General features: G+C 45.0%; 3 protein-coding genes and 1 pseudogene across 6 annotated transcripts; 1 reads left to right on the top strand and 3 right to left on the bottom strand.

The window, feature by feature from the left end:
• Positions 1 to 423: 423 nt before the first annotated feature.
• GATC (glutamyl-tRNA amidotransferase subunit C) lies at positions 424 to 12,187 on the bottom strand. 4 transcript variants are annotated; one of them, XM_024741400.1, is made up of 4 exons: positions 12,021 to 12,187; positions 11,753 to 11,925; positions 4,321 to 4,424; positions 424 to 812 (listed from the first exon to the last, which is right to left on the bottom strand). In XM_024741400.1, exons 1-4 carry the CDS (start codon positions 12,099 to 12,101, stop codon positions 760 to 762), a joined length of 411 nt encoding a protein of 136 aa, XP_024597168.1. In that variant the 5' UTR covers positions 12,102 to 12,187; the 3' UTR covers positions 424 to 759. The 4 variants fall into 4 exon arrangements, with proteins under 4 accessions (XP_024597168.1, XP_024597169.1, XP_024597167.1 ...); XM_024741401.1 differs by lacking the exon at positions 424 to 812 and adding an exon at positions 1,439 to 2,490 and having other exon boundaries at positions 12,021 to 12,152; XM_024741399.1 differs by lacking the exon at positions 424 to 812 and adding an exon at positions 2,829 to 3,998 and having other exon boundaries at positions 12,021 to 12,152.
• On the bottom strand, positions 2,829 to 3,919 carry LOC112397339 (heterogeneous nuclear ribonucleoprotein A1-like; annotated as a pseudogene).
• Positions 12,131 to 14,176, top strand: TRIAP1 (TP53 regulated inhibitor of apoptosis 1). Its single transcript, XM_024741403.1, has 2 exons — positions 12,131 to 12,344; positions 13,293 to 14,176. The coding sequence occupies exons 1-2, from the start codon at positions 12,165 to 12,167 to the stop codon at positions 13,374 to 13,376; spliced, it is 264 nt and encodes an 87-aa protein (XP_024597171.1). The 5' UTR covers positions 12,131 to 12,164; the 3' UTR covers positions 13,377 to 14,176.
• A 1,239-nt stretch (positions 14,177 to 15,415) lies between these two features.
• COX6A1 (cytochrome c oxidase subunit 6A1) lies at positions 15,416 to 17,339 on the bottom strand. Its single transcript, XM_024741402.1, has 3 exons — positions 17,197 to 17,339; positions 16,909 to 17,051; positions 15,416 to 15,706 (listed from the first exon to the last, which is right to left on the bottom strand). Exons 1-3 carry the CDS (start codon positions 17,294 to 17,296, stop codon positions 15,623 to 15,625), a joined length of 327 nt encoding a protein of 108 aa, XP_024597170.1. The 5' UTR covers positions 17,297 to 17,339; the 3' UTR covers positions 15,416 to 15,622.
• Positions 17,340 to 22,129: the final 4,790 nt, after the last annotated feature.

Raw genomic sequence — 22,129 nt, 5'->3', positions numbered from 1 at the left:
TAAAAAACAAAACAAACCCCCAAACAAAAAACCCCACTGTCTTGGGATTCTGTTCAGTTCAGTAATCACGGGGCAGGGGGCCTACTTTGTCACAGGCCCAGGACTATTTTTTTTTTTTTTTAGACCACTTTATTGAAATACAGTTGACCTGTAAAAAGCTGTACATTTAATGTATACAACTCAGTGAGTTTGGGGTTAAGTACACACACATGAAATCACAACCATGAAGGCCATAAACATATCCATCACCTCCCAAAGCTGCCTCCTAACCTTAGCAGAAAGTCAGCCCTCTGCTTGGAACAAAGTGGGTACCCAAGAACAAATTTAAGTGTGCTCAGTAAAGATAAAAGGCTGCTCAAGTCAATGGAAGCAGCAACTGAAAAGGACAACTCAGGTTGTCACATAGTGATCAGATGCAATGTCTAACAGTTACATAAATAGAAAAATTCACTTAAATGCAGTTTGGTAGACAGTCTTTTGGGGAGGGGATAAAATCTTCCATACAGAACAGCCTGTGAGTACACTTGATCCATTTCCTTGGAAACTGGCCATACCTTCTACTTCCGTTGGCATCAGGGACTATTTGTCTTATTTTGGCTAGATCTTTCCCAGTTCTGTCTTCAAAAGAGTTAGTTACTAAGAGATACTTAACCATCACTTTTTTCAGGTGACTGAAGGAAGTGGGAACATTAGTGTTCGTAACAAAATAGTCGTTGCACTTCCACGTTTTTAGAGGGCACCCCTTCCCAGAATAGCTACTCAGCAGTGTGAGAAGGGCTCTTTTTCATCCAGCTTTGGCCAAGAGATATTACCTGTTTGAAAACAATAACAAAAAGGAATGTTATAGTTGAGCCTGCTTTCCAACTGGCTCTACACTGAGCTAACTGGTTTGTCATGAAAAATAAGCAGTGGAAATAAGTGTAGCTATTACAGTTTTTCTAACTATGAGTATCTGAAAGAACCAGTTATAAGTGAAGCCTAATCAATGCACACTTTTCAGTAAGTAGCAGAGACAGGTTAATTAGACATTTATATGCATATGGGAGAGGAAGGAGAGACTATGACTGTGAACTCAGTTTTTCCCAAGAAGCAAAGTCTGACACAAGGTTCTATTTGAGAAACAGCATATGTGATCAATGGATGTGTCTGCTGAAACAGCAACAACTATCAGACGCTGAGATTGAGAGATTATAAAATCTTACTTCTCTCCACAGTTAACTGAGGTGGTTCAGTTAATCAGAGGCATGAGCTCAAAAAAATTTTTTTTTTTTTTGCGGTACGCGGGTCTCTCACTGTTGCGGCCTCTCCCGTTGCGGAGCACAGGCTCCGGACGCGCAGGCTCAGCGGCCATGGCTTGCAGGCTCAGCGGCCATGGCTCACGGGCCCAGCCGCTCCGCGGCATGTGGGATCTTCCCGGACTGGGGCACGAACCCGTGTCCCCTGCATCGGCAGGTGGACTCTCAACCACTGCGCCGCCAGGGAAGCCCGAGCTCAAAATTTTTTTAGCTTTCCTTCCCATCCTTCCTTCAACCAGAGCTTTTCTTTAATTGGTTGGTCTCGATCAAAGAGGTATTCCCTGAGCCAGAGGACTGATGTTTGTCTCTGGAGGCTGCTCACGATGGTTCTCCACTGAGGGACATCTCCTGAACTTGAAGCTGGCACTTGGAAAGCCATCTACCTGGAGTGCTTAGGCTAGTCCCATTCCCCAATGTCCAGAGGGGTGCAGCAGCTCTGAGGGCTCACCTATCTGCAGTTCAGCTACCCAAGGTTCTGGGTTTTATCATTGGCCCAGAGTTTTAAAATAGTTACAGTGAGGTTTAAAGATGCAAATCTCCACACTAGGGGTTGCAGATTGGTCACAGGATGCACCTGGCTTGCAGCAGGTATGTTTTATTTTCATGGTATTTTTTAAAATCTTGAATTAACACTTAAAATTTGGGAAATAGCACACAAAATGCCAGATGTCCAGGTTCTCTGGGAAAATGGGCTCCCATTCCTGCCTGGCGCTAAATGAGAAGCAGCGCATGCCAGCTGCCCCTTTAGGCATAGCTTGAGCTCCAGATTTGCCACTCTACACAGCTCTCCCTGCCTCGGTCCTGTTTTTGTTTTGCTCATTCCTGTTAACACCTGGCCCCTAGAGGTGAATGTGACCCCTGGAATCTACTGCCACCTTAGTGTCACCACCTGTATATACTTTGTTTTTTGTTGTTATTAATACATGTATTATTTTTTTTCAAGAGGGTATTCAATTGCTTATTTATTACACATGATAATGGATGACACACAAGCTTCATTCCCATCTATATCTGGTACCATAGTCCAATTTAGATACATTGCATAGGATGTGCCAGCAATCATATTAATCATCAAAAAACTCCGTGACCTGGCTTGGGCGACCCTCTTCACGGTGAACTCCAGGTCACAACGCAGTAACTGTCAGCTCAGCTACACCAGGGTTTCAGAAGACAGCAGCTTCTCCACCAAAGCAGGCTGTAAATAAATTTTGAATGGAACCTGGCATCACCCTGAAGGAATACTAACTTCACACTGTTGGGGTAGTTTACCAAAATGGCTTCAGGGTAGACTAACTTTATACAGCACATTTTAAAAAAAGACACGTTTATTCAGCGTCATGATCAGACTATTACACTTAGCAATCAACAGCATGGGTGCAAAAAAAAAAAAAATCTACATTAAAACCCTTTGTTGGAATGCTTTACACTTTCCACAGAGCAGAAACTAAAATAACCTGTTATACAATTAGTCACAAATACAGTCCTTGAGGGTTTTTTGCCCATACACATGAGTATTGTCTAAAACATGTCTTCTTTGTAGCAGCTAGGCCCTGCCACCACTGTGCTTGGCTGAGTTCACAAATCTGTTGTAACCTGTAGCTTCCCTGTCACTTCTCTGGCTCTCCTCTCCTGCTAAGCTTTGTTTCCTGGCAGTAATCAAAACCTTCTGCCACTGCCATAGCTACTGCTGCTGCTGGAACCACCATAGCCACCTTGGTTTCGGGGTTTGGCAAAGTATTGGCCTCCACCACCATAGGGGCCAGAACTTCTGCCTCCAAAGTTTCCTCCTTTCATGGGTCCAAAATTTGAAGACTAATTGTTGTAACTGCCAAAATCATTGTAGCTTCCACCACCTCCAAAATTGCTTCCATCATTACCAAATCCATCATAGCCATCCCCACTGCCACCATATCCACCAACACCGTGGCTGCCACCAAAGCCACCTTGACCACTGAAGTTTCCTCCACGACCAAAGTTGTCATTCCCACCAAAACCACCTCCATGACCACCACCAAAGCTTCCAGAACCACTTCGACCTCTTTGGCTGGATGAGGCACTAGCCATCTCTTGCTGAGATAGGGCTTTCCTTACTTCACAGTTGTGGCCATTCAGTGTGGTATTTCTGAATGACAGTCTTGTCTACGGAGTCATAGTCATCAAAGGTTACGAAAGCAAAGCTGCTCTTTTGCCACTGCCTCAATCAGTCATGATTTCAATCACTTCAATTTTCCCATACTGTTCAAAATAATCTCTTAGATGATGTTCTTCACTGTCTTCTTTAATGCCACCAACAAAAATCTTTTTCACAGTTAAGTGGGCACCAGGTCTTTGAGAATCTTCTCTTGAGACGGCCCTCTTTGGTTCCACAACTCTTCCATCCACCTTGTGTGGCCTTGCATTCATGGCCACATCCACCTCCTCCACAGTGGCATATGTGACAAACCTGAAGCCTCTGGAGCGTTTGGTGTTTGGATCCCTCATTACCACACAATCTGTGAGCGTTCCCCACTGCTCAAAATGGCTCCTCAGACTCCATCGGTTGTTTCAAAGCTCAAACCTCCGATGAAGAGCTTCCGCAGCTGTTCGGGCTCTTTGGGTGACTCTGACTTAGACGTGACGGCAGTGGAGAGTCGGGGGGGAGACGTCAACGATGCTTACTCGGCGGCGTCCACAAGCAGAAAGGAGTAATCTCCATGTGTTTTTCTTATTTCCAGTTTTATTGAGATAATTGACATACATTGTATAAGTTTAAGGTGTGTAACACAATGATTTGATACATGTATATATTGCAAAATGATTACCATGATAAGATTAGTTAACATCCTAGAGTCACCATGCTGTACATTATATCCCCAGGACTTATTTAACTTATAACTGGAAGTTTTTACCTTTTGACTTCCTTCACCCTTTTGCCACTTTATACTTGTCAAAGTGCTTTCACATAGCAAATCTGGGCCTCACAGTTCCTACTGCATTCTTAGTTTACTGTGGGACAGTCTGTTAAGCCATTTTGGGCAACACATACCTGGGGGAGCCACAAAATACTCCTCCACAACGTGATGGGAGTTTTGTAGTAGTTCTTCAGCACAGTTGCCTTCTACCACATTGTCGGATCTCAAGTACAGACATCTACAAAACCAGAAGTTTAAGGTTACCTTCTCAGAACATGGCTTCTAGGGCATGGGTAGAGAGGGTCAAGTACGGGAGAACAAGGGAGCAGCATATTCTTGAGTTATAGTCAGTGCTCAAAGATGGAGGAGTTGTAGTCAACAGTAGACCAAATAACAGCCTACCATTTATAGATTCTCCCAAGAACCCTGTGAGGTAAGTGGTAATTATTCCTCAGGATTGATATGTTTAATATATTTTATGATTACTATGGGTAAGTTGCTTTTGGCGGAGATAGGTAAGAAGGCAATTACAGTATAATATATTAAATCTAACAGAGGTGAGCAATGCTTGCCAAGGGACTAGATAGGGGGACCTAACCCAGCCTGGGTGAGGGACAGGTCCTCAGAACAGGTGATGTCACTCCTTAACCATGGTCAAGGAACAGCTGGGTTGGGACTTCCCCGCTGGTCCAGTGGTTAAGGCTCCGTGCTGCCAATGCAGGGGGCCCAGGTTCAATTCCTGGTCAGGGAACTAGCTCCCACATGCTGCAACTAAGAGCTTCCATGCCGGGCTTCCCTGGTGGCACAGTGGTTAAAAATCTGCCTGCCAATGCAGGGGACACGGGTTCGAGCCCTGGTCGGGGAAGATCCCACGTGCTGCATAGCAACTAAGCTGTGTACCATAATACTGAGCCTGTGCTCCGCAACAAGACAAGCCACTGCAATGAGAAGCTCACGCACCACAAGGAAGAGTAGCTCCTCAGTGCAACTAGAGGAAGCCCACGCGCAGCAACAAAGACCAATGCAGAAAAAATAAATAAGTTAATTAAAAAAAAAAAAAGAGCCCCCATGCCACAACTAAAGATCCTGCACACAGCAATGAAGATCCCATGTAAGACCCGGCATAGCCAAATAAATAAATATTTTAAAAATATGTATACACTTTAGGGCTTCCCTGCTGGCACAGTGGTTGGGAATCTGCCTGCGAATGCAGGGGACACAGGTTCGAGCCCCGGTCTGGGAAGATCCCACATGCCGCAGAGCAACTAGGCCCGTGAGCCACAACTACTGAGCCTGTGCGTCTGGAGCCTGTGCTCTGCAACAAGAGAGGCCGCGATAGTGAGAGGCCCGTGCACCGCGATGAAGAGTGGCCCCCGCTTGCCGCAACTAGAGAAAGCCCTCGCACAGAAACGAAGACCCAACACAGCCAAAAATAAATAAATAATAATTTTTTAAAAAATATTTTAAAAATATGTATACACTTAAAAAAAAAAAGAAACAGCTGGATTGGGGGGGTGATGGGAAATGAGCAAGGTGCAGAAACTTGCTCAAGGTTGGTTATAAATAACTTAAGCTGCTAAGTGACAGGACTGGGATCCGAGCCCGGTTCTGGTACCCCTAAGATGAGTGCTTTTTTCATCGCAACCACCTTTGTGGATGTAAAAGTACCTGCCCTCCAAGATGTACCACGAACATAGCTCAAGAATCTCACACTGTTTTTGAGGCTTAGTGGTTTCATTAAACTATCCAGATGGCAAACTAGTGAAACCAAACAGTTTTTTTTTTTTTTTAATTTATTTATTTTTAATTTCGGCTGCGTTGGGTCTTCATTGCTGCGTGCAGGCTTTCTCTAGTTGCAGCGAGTGGGGGCTCCTCTTGTTGCGGAGCACAGGCTCTAGGCGCGCGTGGGCTTTAGTTGTGGCATGTGGGCTCAGTAGCCGTGGCTCATGGGCTGCAGAGCGCAGGCTCCATAGCTGTGGCGCCCGAGCCCAGCTGCTCCGCAGCATGTGGGATCCTCCCGGACCAGGGGTTGAACCCGTGTCCCCTGCATTGGCAGGTGGATTCCCAACCACTGTGCTACCAGGGAAGTCCCACACTACTGTTTTAAGGTTTAAAAGTGCATGACAAGAGGTTTGAGTTGGCTTCCAGATACCTGGGCTGAAAAATAAGCAGTCTGCTCAATCACTAAGAGGGTAGCAGCCAAGCTCTTTCTGCTCTGAGCCAGACACAGACTGCAGGCTAAACCTAATGGGACAATGGCACAAGGGTGTGACATGAACATCTGGGTAAAGGCTGCATAGAAGGCCAAGTTGTAATGATAAGATTCTTTTAGGAAAGGATTGGTTCTTCTATTTCTTTGGGGCACCCAGCCCTGGGCAAGACACGATAAACACTTATTCATGGTACAAAGAGTGGAAAGCTGGACTCTATTCCAGGACTGGCACTGTCTTAATGCGTCACCTTGAACAAGTATGATCTTTCTAAGACCTTAAGCTTCTTGCCAAAAAAAGTGAAGGTTGCACTAGAATTTTTTTTTTTTTACCATACAAGGATTATGCACTCATACTCATTCAAGGAAACTTGGAGAACAAAAATAAAAGTAATCTGCAAAGGTGACCATTGGACTTTCTGGGGTTTATATTTCTGTTGGGCAATATACCAAAACGGCTAAGAGACTGGGCTCCTGAATCACTGCAGAATTCAAACCCCAGAGCTGCACGTGGCCTGTATGCAAGTTACTTATCCTTTCCATGTATCAGTTTCCTTGTTTGTAAAATGCTTCAGAGAATTGCTGGGACAATTAAATGAAATGATGTTTAAAAAGAAGGTCTGGTAATGCTGGGCTTGCATTCTTAGGGCAACAGGAGGTGGGCGCTGAATAGCACCTGCTCTTTTTTCAAAAAGAGTTTGTACACCCCGGGTACACCTCAGTCCCCACTACTCATTCAGAGAATACCTATGCACTTAACCTGCTATAATCACTCACAACCCTCCCAGTCCATAGGGACTGGAGGCTGCTAATTGTTCCTGGGCGCTTGGAGATTTTGACAAAAAAGACTATACTACTGCCAAGAGGTGGTTAAAAGCTACTGCTTCCCAACAGTAGGTAGCAATTGATTTGTTCACTCATTTGGTAATTGGGTTTCCTCTTAAGTGACATTTCCAGAAAGACAAAACTCACCTCTTTAAATATCACACATTTCCACCTAATTACTATTTAAGGTGGAGCTGTTTGTAGAATAAATCCACACCTCCCTATTTTCTTAAACATAGGCTACTGAACACAGGGTCTCTGAGGGTGGCACACCAAGCAGACCCCTCACTTGGCAAGTCGCTTAACTTTTCTTGACCTTGGAATCATGCATAAAACACCAAACAAGACCAGATGAGCTCTTTAAGTGCCTATCAATTATGACTGACTGAATGTCTACCTCACCTCATCTTTCTCAGTCTGGGTTCTATTATAAGAGCATTTAGTCCAGATACGTAGGACAACTTCTATGCATCTGGGCTACAGTGTTAGTTATGTACCATCCTTGGGAGACTTGAAAAAAGAGTCCATTGATCTTTCTGTGTCCTCAATCAGATGAAAGACCCCGGTTGCGAAAACTTTTGACTGTGAATTAGAAATCCCTGCCCTCTAAAGCTCACAGACAAGGCACTTAAACCAGTAATTGAGGGAAATGCATTTAATTTCATGGAAAACACTATGGCAGCATGGCAGAAGAAGTGCCTCTGTTGGCCCTTGGGCTGACCAATGGAACAGTTCTGCTGTTGTATTAGTTTCTTTCTGCCTCTTCCCTGCTATCAGGCTGCCAGGAGTTGTTTCTCTGGGCACCATTCTACTTCCATCTACAAGCCTTTTAATTTATTTCTAGTTTCACGCGGACTGAAATGAGAGCTAATCGATTTGGCAAATAAGGCTCTGAGGGACATCCTAAGCATTGAAGTTATTTGGCTACAGTCAGAGATGTCACCTGAGTCAGTCTCTGGATCTGAGATGAAAAAGGATAAAGTTTCTAGGGGCTGATTTTATTATTGATTGATTGATTGATTTTTTTGGCTGCGCCACGAGGCTGGTGGGATCTTAGTTCCCCGACCAGGGATTGAACCCGGGCCCCAGCAGTGAAAGCACCGAGTCCTAACCACTGGACTGCCGGGGAATTCCTGGGGCTGACTTTAGAGGGCATATCTAGAGCAGTATTTGAGAGAAGCTCTGAGTTCCAAGTCCTGGATTCTCCTCGTAATACCTGTGAAACTTTGGCACAGGTTACATAATCTTTCTGAGCCTTGGTTTCTTCATCTATGAAAGAGATACTAATATTTGCCTTTCGGGATTATATGTGATTACTGAGATATAACGCATATAAAATCTTAGTGCCTGGTACATAAGCATGCTAATGCTTTTTAGCTCAAAACAAATGATAGGTTATTAATGGGCCAAGAGATTTCTGTTAGCCAGTCAGGACCCTTACAGCTAGTGTGGCTATCACCTAAAACCATTTAACACTTGTCTTCACTTAACTGGGTTCCATTTCAAATGTCAGTGAAGGCAGTACATTCAAAACATGAAAATCCTACAAATGTCACATCTAAAATGGAATCATTACCCCAAACTGGTTTCCTAATTTATGGCAAGATTGCAAATCACTGAATACTAAGTCACTATTCCAGTTACCAGAACCAAATCCCTCTTCATCTTTTCCACAAACTCTTCCCTGAGTAATAGTTGCATTTCTTTATAGTTACCCTCTAGATGCCTTGGGAAATTCTGACTGCTCTTTGCACTCTATTCCCACCTTTCCCATAGATAATAAAGAACATTCAACAAACATTTACTGAGTGTCTGCTCAGTGCTAGATGAAGATGAGCAATAACAGACATGCTTCCTGTGAGGTGGACGAGCAGTAGGAGAGGGGCAGAGAATCAAATATCAATTAAATACATGTATGAATACATGTAAAATTACAGCTCTTTTGAATACCATGAGAGCCACAGGTTCTGAAAGAGAATCTGACTCAATACAGAAGAATGAAAACTTCCTTGAGGAAGTGGCAGTTGAAATCTGAAGAAAGGAAATTAAGTAGGCAAAAAAAAAAAGCAATGTGGGGACTTCCCTGGCAGTCCACTGCAGGGAATACGAGTTTGATCCCTAGTCAGGAAACTAAGATCCTGCATGCCACACAGTGAGGCCAAAAAAAAAAGGAATGCATGGGCTGAGATGGGGGTAAAGGCAAGAGCCCAGAATTCTAACAAGGGGAAAGAATGGAGAGCTCTGGGAAAGCAATGTCTTGAAGAAGTGGGCAGAAGCTTGGTTAAATGATGCCCCACAGGCTATGGTGAAGCTTTCCTTTTTATCCTAAAGAGCACTAGGAAGCCACCTGAAGGGCTTGGGGAGGAGAATGACATCAGATTTCTGTTTTGAAACACTGTAACTTTGGGCAAATTGGTTAACCTCCCTAGACCTAAGCATCAAGATTACAAAATAGAGGATTTGAAGGAATCAAAGACTGGAGTGAGGGCTTCCCTGGTGGCACAGTGGTTGAGAGTCCGCCTGCTGATGCAGGGGACAGGGGTTCGTGCCCCATTCTGGGAAGATCCCACATGCTGTGGTGCGGCTGGGCCCGTGAGCCATGGCTGCTGAGCCTGTGTGTCAGGAGCCTGTGCTCTGCAACGGGAGAGGCCACAACGGTGAGAGGCCCGTGTACCGCAAAAAAAAAAAAAAAAAAAAAAGACTGGAGTGAGACCATGAGGCTAGCAAGCACTTTACATGAAGGTTATGGTTGCAGATAAGTGTGGCTCTCCCTACCGGCATTGACTAATGGCAGCTTTCTTTCTCCCACCTGTACCAGGAGTTTATTTTTAAAAATTCCATCAGAAAAAGGCTAGGACAGAGTTGTAGACTACCCATATCTTTATAGGCTACATACCCATCCTTTCTAAGAAGCTGCAGTCCCAAACAGCAAACAAGTCTGCTTTTCAAAAAAGATCATTTTCTTTTAAAATGTATTAAGATTTGGCAAAAAAAAAATGTATTAAGATTTGGCAAAAATTGGTAGAGGTGGGTAGAGGCTGCACCCTTTTAGTGTTCATAAGCTGCTTTGTCAAAGACCCACCCCTCCCTGTTTCATTACACTACTTCACTACTTGGGTTATTACTCTGCCCCCTTAGGCATTTGTGTTTTGGGCCCTAGGTATAAAATGAAAAGTTAAAACTTCCCTCTAGGCTTCCCTGGTGGCGCAGTGGTTAAGAATCCGCCTGCCAATGCAGGGGACACAGGTTTGAGCCCTGGCCCAGGAAGGTCCCACATGCCACGGAGCACCTAAGCCCATGTGCCACAACTACTGAGCCCGCGTGCCACAACTACTGAAGCCCACGCGCCTACAGCCCGTGCTCCGCAACAAGAGAAGCCACGACAATAAGCCACGCAGTGCAACGAAGAGTAGACCCCGCTTGCCACAACTAGAGAAAGCCGGCACTCAGCAACACAGACCCAACACAGCCAAAAAACAAACAAACAAAAAAACTTCCCTCTGCATTCCCATCTTCTTTAACACTAACCATCGTTAATAGTTTCTTGCATGCCCTTTCAGGGAACAAAACAAAACTTAATGCATACACCAGAGTATATAAAATAGATTACACATAAAGTATCGATAATACCATACACGATGTCATGAACTTTGCCTTTTTTATTAAGTATATCTTGGAGACCCTTCCATATCAGCATATAGTTATTTCATTATTTTTAACTGCCAAATATTCCAGTGTACTATGATGATGTATTTAGCCATGAAGGACACTTAGAATGTTTCTGGGGTTTGTTTCTTTTCTGTTGTTTTGTATTATAAACAGATTTGCATACCCTGGGCGCTTGTGAACACATCTTGATGCACTTTCACAGATATTTCCATAGGGAACCACTAGGTCAGAAAATACGTACATTTAAAATTTTTGAGACAGGAATTCAGCAGCTAGGAAATCAGACATGAGCTCACATTCTATTAACAAGAAACATTACAAATCAACAAAAATAAGATTATCAATAAAAATATTAGAAGAAAACCCTGGGACTCCCCTGGTGGTCCAGTGGTTAAGACTCCGCGCTTCCACTGAAGGGATCGAGGGTTCGATCCCTCGTCCGGGAACTACAATCCCGCATGCCGCACGGCCAAAAAAAGAAAACCAGACAGGATTAAGGAGTTAATGCAAAGATCCTAGAGGAGCAACGAATCTGGCTGTGTTGGAAAAACGGTAAAGAAGCCAATGTGGTTGGAATGATAAAAGCAGTACTTCGGTGCGGTAGGGAGGGACTCTAGGAATTTGGGCCTCGAAAGTGAAGCTTAGCAGTTCGGATTTTGTTCCTAGTTACACTGGGAGCCATCGAGGATTCTACAAGGGAGGGGCAGGATCCATAATGAACAAGGGAAAGAGTGAAAGCACCCGCGGGGTGACCGTGGGCAAGTTCTCGCATCTCGCTTCTGTGAAATGAGACACTAATCTTCATCTTAACTGGGAGCGAAGGCGCCGCAGGCAAGGCTTCGAGGCCGTAGTCGCGAGCTTACCTGTCCTCCAGAACTGACTCCATGGGCTCCACCCCGTCCGTGTCCACGGCGCGAAGCCGGTCGGCGAAGGCGATGGCTTTCTCCAGCCGTGCCACGGCCTCTTGGCTGCCGAAGTCCACAAGCGCTAGCCGCTCCAGGTGCTCGATCAGCTCGGCCGTGACCCGGCGGCTTCCCTGGGGGAGGATGAGGCGGAGGGCTTGGGTCACAGGTGGGGCCTGCTCCGCCTCCCGCCCCGCTTCGGCACCCGCCTAGACGCCCCGGCCTCTACCTGAGGATCGGCCTTGGAGGGGAAGCCCCGGCGCCCGCCCGCCGACGCTCGAAGGCCCAGCCACACTCTCCGCGTCCACATTTCTCTCCTTCTCGGCCTCCGTAGTGCGTCCTCTCGTAAAGCCTAGCGACGCGCTTAAAAGTGATGACATCCGAGAGCGCCGCCACCGCCGACGCCATGAACAGTGTGGGGGAGGCTTGCACCGACATGAAGCGTGAGTACGACCAGTGCTTCAATCGCTGGTTTGCCGAGAAATTCCTCAAGGGGGACTGCTCCGGGGACCCGTGCACCGACCTCTTCAAGCGCTACCAGCAGTGTGTTCAGGTGAGCTGAGGCCCGGGTCCTCTCGCCTCTACCCCAGGCACCGGCTTCTCTCTACGGTGTTCCTGGCCTCACGCATCGTATCTTGAGGGCGTTGGGACTGGCAGGGTGAAGAAAAGCCTCGATGAGACCAGTGACAGTAGTTCTCTCCCCTACCGTCACCAAGGCTGCCTGGTATCTCTCCGAATGACAAAGTTAAATATTTTTGCAGCACTTTACTTTTTACGGAGCCCAGTAACATTCTTTGGTTCATTTGGTGCTCAACCTGAACTTGCAAAGTGGGTATAGTTATTTGTATTTTATGCATGGAACACTCACGCCCAGAAATAGGAAGTGATTAGTCGAAGTTCACTAGAATCAAGTTTCCTTGGATTTTGCGGTGGTGCACTTTTCCAATATTGCTGAGGGACAAGGAGGGGTGTTAGCCTCTCTGGCCTGTTAGACATTATGGAGGATCTCCTTTTGTTATATTCCCTTCATTGGCCTATTTTATTCTCTCTTGACTAGCCAGAACATCTTCATTCCAGCCCAGTGAATGTGAAACTGATCTGAATCGTAATCACAGCCCTGGGCAAGGCACTCCCAATTAGTTAACTTAAAAAACATCCTCAGTAATTCCAGGTGGAGCTGCTGTCTTTACCCAATATAGATAGGGAAGTTAGGCTTGATCAAAGTTATATAACCAGTAAGTCCTGGGACTGATTTGAACTTGTCTCTGTCACAAGAGTGGTGATACTGTTTAAATTCCACTTCTGAATTTTGATGTTAACTCTTTCCAATCTCTCTGGTTTTACAGTTAATTTCTTTGTAATCTTATGTTAAAAAGCATGGGGTTTGAATCATGTTTGGTAGTCCTTATGGTCCAGTCGGATTTACTTTTGTACCATCATATTTATAAAGTTTGGTCCTCAGGCTCCATGTGGACCTTTATCATGTGTTTTCTTCCATCAGAAAGCAATAAAGGAGAAGGAGATTCCTATTGAAGGACTGGAGTTCATGGGCCACGGCAAAGAAAAGCCTGAAAGCTCTTCTTGACCTTGACAGTCACCTTGAAAATGGACTCCTCAGATCAGGAAATTGAGGACTCTGGATAGTGTCAGTTAAAGCTGTGAAGATAGCATCAATTTGATGAATTTAGGAGAGAGGAGTTTCCTGTCCTCCTTGATATTTTTCTCTCATTTGTAAAAGATGATGAAAAAAATCACTCTTTGCTTTGAAATTTCAGGCTTTGGCATCAGCAGGAACTCAATGTGCTAAATAATGGGATTATGGTTGCAATACTTGGTCTGGGATCGGTTTTAAATGTATCTAGTATGTAAATGCTGATAAGCTTGTCAGGATGATCAAGGTTGCCTGAGTTATGCTTCGAAGGGCATTACTTGTACACTGTACTGGGGTTACTGTTCATGGAAGCAACTGGTTAGGATCTCTCTTTTCTCTCACGGAGATAATGCTTTGGAAAGGGTTCCCAGCACAACAGTTTCGATCAATGCTTGGGAGACAGCTTTTAAGAGTTCCCTACCTTAAGAAGAGGTGTCAGATCTCATGTTAAGAGGTGAAAGCTTCAAGAACACTGTGAACACCATTTCAGAGTTCATGGTGTAGTTCAGCAATTAAGATCCTTGGAGTGGCTATGCAGGAGGATCCTAAATTGCAAAGATTTGCTGTTGCCAGCTTTCAACTTAAGTAAATGAATTAAGTCAACCTGTATATCATAAAAGTGCCAAAATGCTGCATCTGGTTAAATGGGGGGAGAAAGAGTTCACTTTATTTGCCTGCTTTACCCACCCTGCCCTGTAATGCCTGTAATCATGAAGATGGAACAAATTGTAACATTTAGTTTCTATCATTATTTGCCCCTGAAACTCAGTGCACTTTATGGAACTACCACCCTGTAACCCCACACATCCCATATATACACTGGGGGGAGTTTTTTATCATTTTAAAATGAAGATTTATCTAAGCTAGGTAGTATCGTATAGCAAATGGAAACCACTGATTTCTAAAATTTCCACAGTCAGCTACACGGATATCTTAAAATGTTTATATAATGGCACCCCAAAAAAGGATCAGGTGAGCACTTACACACTTCAGAATGTCATATAGTCTCCACAATTGCATATCTTGAGTAATGTGGTTCAATTTTTTTTATGTGCCCATATAGTATGAAACTTGATTTACAGAAGTCCTAGATCCTATTATCTCTTCTCCACTTTACCAATTAATAACTTCATATTTAATGTGACCAGTCCTTCATGTCATTACAATACATTCTGCATTTATATTTTGACAGGTTAAGGTCCATTATACAAAAGATATCTGGAACCCAGTTGAGGGAGTCCAGGCAGCAAGCTGCAGTTAAGTATAACTGTCCTGAAATAAGCCTGCCCACAAGCCAGTAAAACCTTATAGGCTCTTGAATCTTACCACAGAACTGTCTGGTTGAGCCTTGAGAATAAAACAAATGTTATTATAATTGCTACTGAGGGAATAATTTTTTCCTGATTGTTCCTCATGCTATTTTGACTTTATCCTGCCCATAAAATGGCTCCCACTATCTCAACTACTTAAAAGGTTTTAAATTTTGAAGAGGAAATCTTAATTGCTCTTTAATGGTGATCTCTCCTAATTCCTATGGCTACAGGAAGGTTTTAATTCCAGAAACAAATAAAGCCAGTTCTATATGCAGAAATGTGTCACACTGCCTTTATTTCTCCAAAAGTTTCTGACCCTTCCAGCCTTAAGGGAGCTGAGAGATGACCCAAGATGAGAACTTGACATCTTTGGAGAAAATTATCTGACTATAGGGAGAATTCTTCAGCAAATGCTGGTGTCTTTGCCACCTGAAGTCTGCCAGGACCCAGTTTTGACCCTTAATTAGCTTGACTTGTGGTATCTGCTTTACCCACCCCAGGCACAAGAAACCAATGCCAGGTCTGTTACAAACATTGTTATTTGGAGGCCTGAATTGGACCTGAAACTCCGTAAACAGCAGCCGCAGACCTTCACTGCAGAAATAGAAATAACATCAATGTTAATTTCTGAGGGAAAAACACCACCAAAGAATGCAACTCTCAGCTCATGACTAAATTATTTATTTAAGCCATCTCCTGCCATAAGCAAAGGGACGGAAGATCAGTATAATGGTCATCAAGTATAATGGTCATCACTGGATACAAGAAGGTGAGCTTAAGGTCTCGAACACTTTTCTGGTCCATGTGTGCAGAGTAATGGTCCAAACCAGTGCTGTGGTCCCCACTGGGTAGTGGCCCAGGTTCTCTTTATTCGTCTTCATAGCCAGTTGGAAGCGGATTCACGTGAGGGTTATGGAATAGGGTATGATTACCATCTCCCCAGGGAAAGGGCTGTGGAGTGAAGATGTCAATTAAGCAATTCCAGAAAATAGTTCAGAAACAACACTACCATGAACTGCCTAAAGTAAGGTGAGTAACAGATAATACATAAAAACAAAATGGAAATTAGTCCTTTAACTACTGGCATATTTCAGCCCTCCCATAATTTAAGGGAGCTCTTATAAATTCCAGGGGAGCCCGTAAAGTAGACAGTATGAAAAGCAAGCTCAAGTTCGTTACTCAAAAGCCTCTCGCTGGTAACTGTACATCAGTGCTGTGTTTCTGAAAGTGCAATCCTCCCACCACGTGCATCAAAGTGGTAGAGGTGGGTATGGGGGCAGAGATGCTTACTTAAATGCAGATTTCTGGACCTGAAACAAATCTCTGGATTGGAAACTGCAACATACCCTCAGTTATTTTGCATGCTACTTTCGAAAAGCATTGCTCTAGGGCAGTGATTTCCAGCCCAGGATGATTCTGCCCCTGTGGGGACGTAAGCCAGTATATGGAGACATCTTGGGGAGAGAAGCGTATACTACTAGCACCTAGTGGTTAGAGGTCAGAGATGCTGCTAAACATCCTATAACTCACAGGACAGCCCCTCCTCACCCCAAAGAGAATTATCCAGCCCCCAATGTCAATAGTACTGAGGTTAAGAAACCTTACTGCACGGCTTCTAATTCTGTTGTACAAGGGTGGGAGTGGCACTCAGACTCAAAAATTCTTTCTGGATCTAAGGATCCTGCTTAATTTTCCAGTCCTACCTGGGCTAAGTGAGGTAATAATTTTATAATATATCTGCATCAATAGCCAAAGGATGACATAGTTGGGATGATAACTAGCACAAAGGTGAACAGAAGCTGTCAATCTCTTCATTATGCAGCTAGTAGCTTCCAGATGCCCAGGTTTTAGAAAGGTGAACCGCCTTCCGACTTCGCCAGTCTAAGGGAGTTTCCCAAATCTCCAGGTTTTGTACCACCGACAACTGTTTCAGAACAGTATCAGAAGGCAAAAGGTGGGATGACTCAGAGAAAGGAAAACTGAAGGCCACTTATTGTACGACCTTGAAGAAGAAAGTGAGATATGACCGGAGAAAATAAAGTGAGAAAATTAAATGAGAAACTACACGCACGGCACCCACGCTTTTAGAGAATGAAGAACTTGGCATTTGGAATGAAAAGCGAAGAGACACTCGAACAGACTACAAGGGGTACCTTGGACCTGATGCGGAGATGGGGGTAGGCGACGAACTCGGGTCTCTCCTCCTCTCCGTGGCGCGACTTCAGGAACACGTTCAGCATGCTCACTCCCACCCCGGGAAGCGCCACTAAGTAGGTGAGGGACTTCCACATGCGAGCTGCAGAGGGGGCACGACGCTCAGGCCTGGCGGTAATACGCCCGGGTCTCCTCTCCCTCCCCCAAGGCCTCAAGCCAAGGTCACAATCCCGCCGCTCTTCTCTCCAGTGGGGCCGAGGCCCGCCCTGCGCACCCAGTCTCAGTACCTGAGCCCTCCTCGCCGTGGGCGCCACTCGACATAGGCCGGCTCAGCAGCCGGGAACGACCTAGCAGCCCAGAAACCCTGGCTACAGCTGCCGTCGCCATCTTCGACTAGAACGGCCGCAGCGCCGGAAGCGGAAACAGAAAAGTTGGCTGTGGGGGCGGGGCCAGAACCTCAAAAGGAAGTTCCTATTGGGCGGCGCCTTTTAACCCGAGGAACCTGCGCACTGTCCTCCCGGCGCGCAGAATCCTAACCTGAAACCTCGGGGCCGCAGAGCTAGAGGGAGCATGCGCTCTGCACTCCTGCGTGCACTCCCTGCTCCCTAAGGTCGGCACCCTGGTGAGGTTAAGCGCAAAAGAAAGGTTTGTGGAGGACACCCTGGCATCCGGGGTCGCTCCCTTCGTTGAAGTCCGTACACAGCAACAGGAGGTTCCGAGGACAAACCACTCTGTCTAAAATGCCATTTCCCCTCCTCCCTATCCTTTGACTCTACGCTATTTTTTTCATGGCACCAGGGCATAATAATTGTCATCATCATTATTACAATATTTTGTCGGCATCACAGAGTTTATGTTCTATCAGGGGAGTCAAAAGATTTTGCCACTGCAGCATCCCCAGACTCTGGAATCGTACCTGGCAAGTAACAGGTGCTCTACACAAATTTGTTGAATGAATGAATAGCAACGGGAAACAATTGGCATCTGTTATATTTTATCTCTACAATTCTTTCCCACCCCTCCTGTCATTTTTCTTCCTTCTACTCATCTAAAAACAGTTTTAAAAATAAAAGTTAAAAAATAGATACATAAGATAAAATGAAAATAAACTTTTTGACCATAGGTTCCTTTAAGGATATAATGAAAGCTATGAATCCTTTCCTCACAAAAAATGCAGCTGCTCCTAAGCACACACAGTTTAAGCACACAATGTTGGGGGAAGAAGGTACTATAAAGTACATCCGGACACCCCCTAAGAGTCCTGTGCCCCAGGTTAAGAACCTCTACTTAGAGGAATAAACAGGGACTCTGGCGTGGTAAGACTGGATTCACATTTTGTTTGCATCCCTCACAGCCTGTATGACCTTGAGCAAGTTAGATAAAACGAATGCTTTAAGGTCCTGCAGTTTCATGAAAACAAAAATTTAGGATCACATTACTAGAGCTTCACAATCTGATCTTTCTTTCTCTGAGTAGCCTGGGTTTTTGCATGTTATGGTGAAATTAGGATTGTCAAATCCCTAGGCATCCTCAAACACAGCCAGAGGGGCTGTGAAGCCCCACAGTGTAGCCATGGAAAGGGTCCAAGCTCAAGGATCAGGAAATCCTGGGTTCAAATCTGGTCTGCCCCCAACTGTTCCTCTTCTCTAAAATGGGAATGTAATATGCACTTATTCATCCCTTTATCTGACAAACAATAATTTAAGACACAGCCCCACCTGGGGAAGTTACTCACCCTCTATCCATAATAAGATGGTTCATTTAATAAATATTAACTACGGTGACTACTATGTGCCAGGTGTACACAGTAGTGTGCAAGAGCTATAAGATCTCTCTCATGCAATTTACAATTCAGTGTTAAGAGACAGGATTAAGTGAAAAATGCCCAATGCCTAGGATATGTTAAAAATTCAACAAATGTTTATTGTCTCATAGGACTTTCATACATCTTGCAGGGTGGTAGTGCTAGGTAAAGATTCTGTCTGTCGTATGCTTGGCCCACAGTACATTCTCAGGCATGCCTATGATGTTATTGCCAGGTATGCTCAGCATTTGCAAAGCTTTGGGTGACTGAGTTTAGACAGCCCAGGAAACCAAAATCATCAATACAACAAATAGCTAATATTTACTAAGCACTTATTTCATGCCCTCATCTCTGCTAAACACTTTACATAAATTGTCTTCTCCACCTCAGTAAATGGGCACTCCATTCCTCAAGTTTAACACCTTGGAATCACCTTTGATCTCTCTCTCTCTTTCTCTCTCTCTCTCACACACACACACACACACGCACACGCACACGCACACACACACACACACACACACGCACACGCACACGCACACACACACCCACACACACACTCACACACAATTTTCTATCCAGAATCTGACAGCTACTTACCACCTACTGCTACGAATTTAATCAAAGGTGTTATCTCTCACCTGGGCAATTGCAACAGCTTCCTAACTGGTCTCCCTGCTACCTGGCCCTTCTACAGCCTATTCTTACGTGGCAGCCAGGGGAAAACCTGTCAGATCATCTTCTTCCTCTGCTCAAAATCCTCAGTGGTTCCCATCTCAGAGTAAATGCCAAAGTCCTGACAGTGGGCTGCCAGGTCCTACACACCTTGCCCCCAGCCACCTCTCTGACATCATGTAGTCTACCTGCTCCCTTGCCCACTTCACTCCAGCTACATTGGCCTTCTTGCCTTTCCTTGAACATGCCAGGCATGCCCCTGCCTCAGGACCTTTGCACATGCTCATATCTCTGTCTAGAAGAGTTCCCTCCCGACCCCGTAGCCACATGAATTCTTCCTTATTTCACTCAGGACTCTGCTTAGAAGCCATCTCTTATCAGAAAGGCCTTCCCAGACCACCCTGAAGTGAAATAGCTCCTCCCCGCCCTGACACTCTATCCTCCTTACTGCGCCTTATCTATCTTTGTGGCACTTGCCACCATCTGCTGTATTAAATATTTATTGGTTTATTGTCTGCCTTTCCTCACCACATACCATGGGGGCAGGGACTATATTTTGTTCGCTGGTGTGACCACTTGGCACATGATAGGACCTCACTGAATATACATTAATCCCAACCATGATCCTGTGAGCTAGATACTATTCTCCCCATTTTTCAGATAAGGAAACTGAGACTCAAAGTTGTGAAGGAAATTGCCCAAGATCACAAAGCATTAGGCAAGTTGTGGACTCAGGCAGTGTGGGACTCAAGCCAGTTCTTTTAACCTCAAAGCCATACAGACTTTGCTTTAAGTAGAATGACACCAACTCCGAGAGGTCACCCTGTCAAGCTCATGCTAATCTGATGCTCTGAATAAGGATTAGCAAGAAAAAAAAAAAGAGCTAATAATTTCTGACTTCAGTAGGTTTGGAAAGAAAAATATTTCAAGTCATGGGGCCCTTGAGAATGGATGGAACCATCAAATGTGTTTTCAAGGTGCTGAGCTGGCAGTTCCCAGCTTGTGCGTCCTCTCACAGTGAACCCCAGGGCATCTGGCTTCTCTGTGCAGGGAGTCTCCCCAAGGCCATGGCCAGCCAGGCCTGGATTTGACGTCATCTTCTCTGGCAGCTGGTGATGTTTACACTCATGTTGAAGCCACTAAGGTCTCTGGTGCTCTGTTTCCTTGAAACAGGGAGCTGGCAGGCACACACCTCAATATTGGGGCCAGCTGCTGATGCGGGGATTGGAGGGAGACTGGGGGAGGCTGCCTAGCCAAGGACAGGGCTTGCTTAGGGGAAAGCTTATCTGGGGCATTCTGCCTGCTACTTCTACTGTGGTTTTTCCCAGCTAAGAGTTCATCCAGTTCCTGGACCAATAAATATTTGTCTGCCAAGAGACTAACCCCAAGTCTCAATTAAGTGCTCAATTATCGTTCGTTATTATTTTTGCCATGATCAGGGGAGGGGTACAGGTTCTATGGAAGCAGAGCAGAGGGGTATGTGGCCTGCGCTATGCAGAAGGCACCGAAGCTGTTTTCCAAGCACGCTAGAGGGGTGCTATGACCACCACTTCCATCATCTGAATAACTTGTCTGAGATGCTTAGCATCATTAATTCATTTAATTAGGGTCTCAACTGTGTCCTTGGACTGGGGCAACAGCAGCGACCTCCCAGTCTAGAGGGAGAGACTGACAAGTAAACAGTTACTACAACCAGTGTGATGAGTTCTACAATGGGGGGCAGTACAGCATGAACCTTGGTATCAGGTTCAAGTCTCAGGTCAGCTACTTAGCTACATAATCATGGGCAAGTCAAGTGACCTCTTAGAGTCTCACTTGTGAATTGGAGTTATTACAAGGACTTAACAGGATAATAGTTATTAGCTAATAGTTATTAAGCATTTACCATGTACTGGGCCCTTCACATGCATTAGTGTAGTCATTACAGCACTCCTATGGGACAGCTACTGTTCTTATCCCCGTTTCACAGATGAGGAAACTGAGGCACGAAGAGAGGTGAAGTCATTTGCCTAAGTTTCACACCCTCTAAGTGATTGAGCTGGGATTCAAATCCAAGAAGTCTGGCCTCAAAGTTTGCACGTTTAATCACTCTGTGATACTGCTTCAATAACTCAAGTGACCAAGCAAAGGAAATTACAAACAAGACGAAAAGACAACTCTCAGAATGGGAGGAAATATTTGCAAATGAATCAACGGACAAAGGATTAATCTCCAAAATATATAAACAGCTCATGCAGCTCAATATTAAAAAAGAAACAACCCAATCAAAAAAGGGCAGAAGACCTAAATAGACATTTCTCCAAAGAAGACATACAGATGGCCAAGGGACACATGAAAAGCTGCTCAACATCACTAATTATTAGAGAAATGCAAATCAAAACTACAATGAGGTATCACCTCACACCAGTTAGAATGGGCATCATCAGAAAATCTACAAACAACAAATGCTGGAGAGGGTGTGAAGAAAAGGGGATCCTCTTGCACTGTTGGTGGGAATGCAAATTGATACAGCCACTATGGAGAACAGTATGGAGGTTCCTTAAAAAACTAAAAATAGAATTACCATATGACCCAGCAATCCCACTACTGGGCATATACCCAGAGAAAACCATAATTCAAAAAGACACATGCGGGGGCTTCCCTGGTGGTGCAGTGGTTGAGAGTCCGCCTGCCGATGCAGGGGACACGGGTTCGTGCCCCGGTCCAGGAAGATCCCACATGCCACGGAGCCCGTGAGCCATGGC

This window comes from Neophocaena asiaeorientalis, unplaced genomic scaffold, assembly GCF_003031525.2.
Source record: "Neophocaena asiaeorientalis asiaeorientalis breed wild unplaced genomic scaffold, Neophocaena_asiaeorientalis_V1.1 scaffold648, whole genome shotgun sequence".
In the NCBI taxonomy this organism is placed as follows: Eukaryota; Metazoa; Chordata; class Mammalia; order Artiodactyla; family Phocoenidae; genus Neophocaena; species Neophocaena asiaeorientalis.
This window is presented reverse-complemented; position numbering and strand designations above follow the sequence as displayed.

Coding starts and splice junctions, on each gene's coding strand:
- GATC (XM_024741399.1), bottom strand. CDS start 12,101: ATGTGGACGCGGAGAGTGTGGCTGGGCCTTCGAGCGTCGGCGGGCGGG. Junction 11,926..12,020: donor CCTCCAAGGCCGATCCTCAG/GTAGAGGCCGGG, acceptor ATCCTCCCCCAG/GGAAGCCGCCGGGTCACGGC. Junction 3,999..4,320: donor GTATTTTGTGGCTCCCCCAG/GTATGTGTTGCC, acceptor ACTGGAAATAAG/AAAAACACATGGAGATTACT.
- TRIAP1 (XM_024741403.1), top strand. CDS start 12,165: ATGACATCCGAGAGCGCCGCCACCGCCGACGCCATGAACAGTGTGGGG. Junction 12,345..13,292: donor GCTACCAGCAGTGTGTTCAG/GTGAGCTGAGGC, acceptor TTCTTCCATCAG/AAAGCAATAAAGGAGAAGGA.
- COX6A1 (XM_024741402.1), bottom strand. CDS start 17,296: ATGGCGACGGCAGCTGTAGCCAGGGTTTCTGGGCTGCTAGGTCGTTCC. Junction 17,052..17,196: donor CCACGGCGAGGAGGGCTCAG/GTACTGAGACTG, acceptor CCCCCTCTGCAG/CTCGCATGTGGAAGTCCCTC. Junction 15,707..16,908: donor ATCTCCGCATCAGGTCCAAG/GTACCCCTTGTA, acceptor TTCACTCCACAG/CCCTTTCCCTGGGGAGATGG.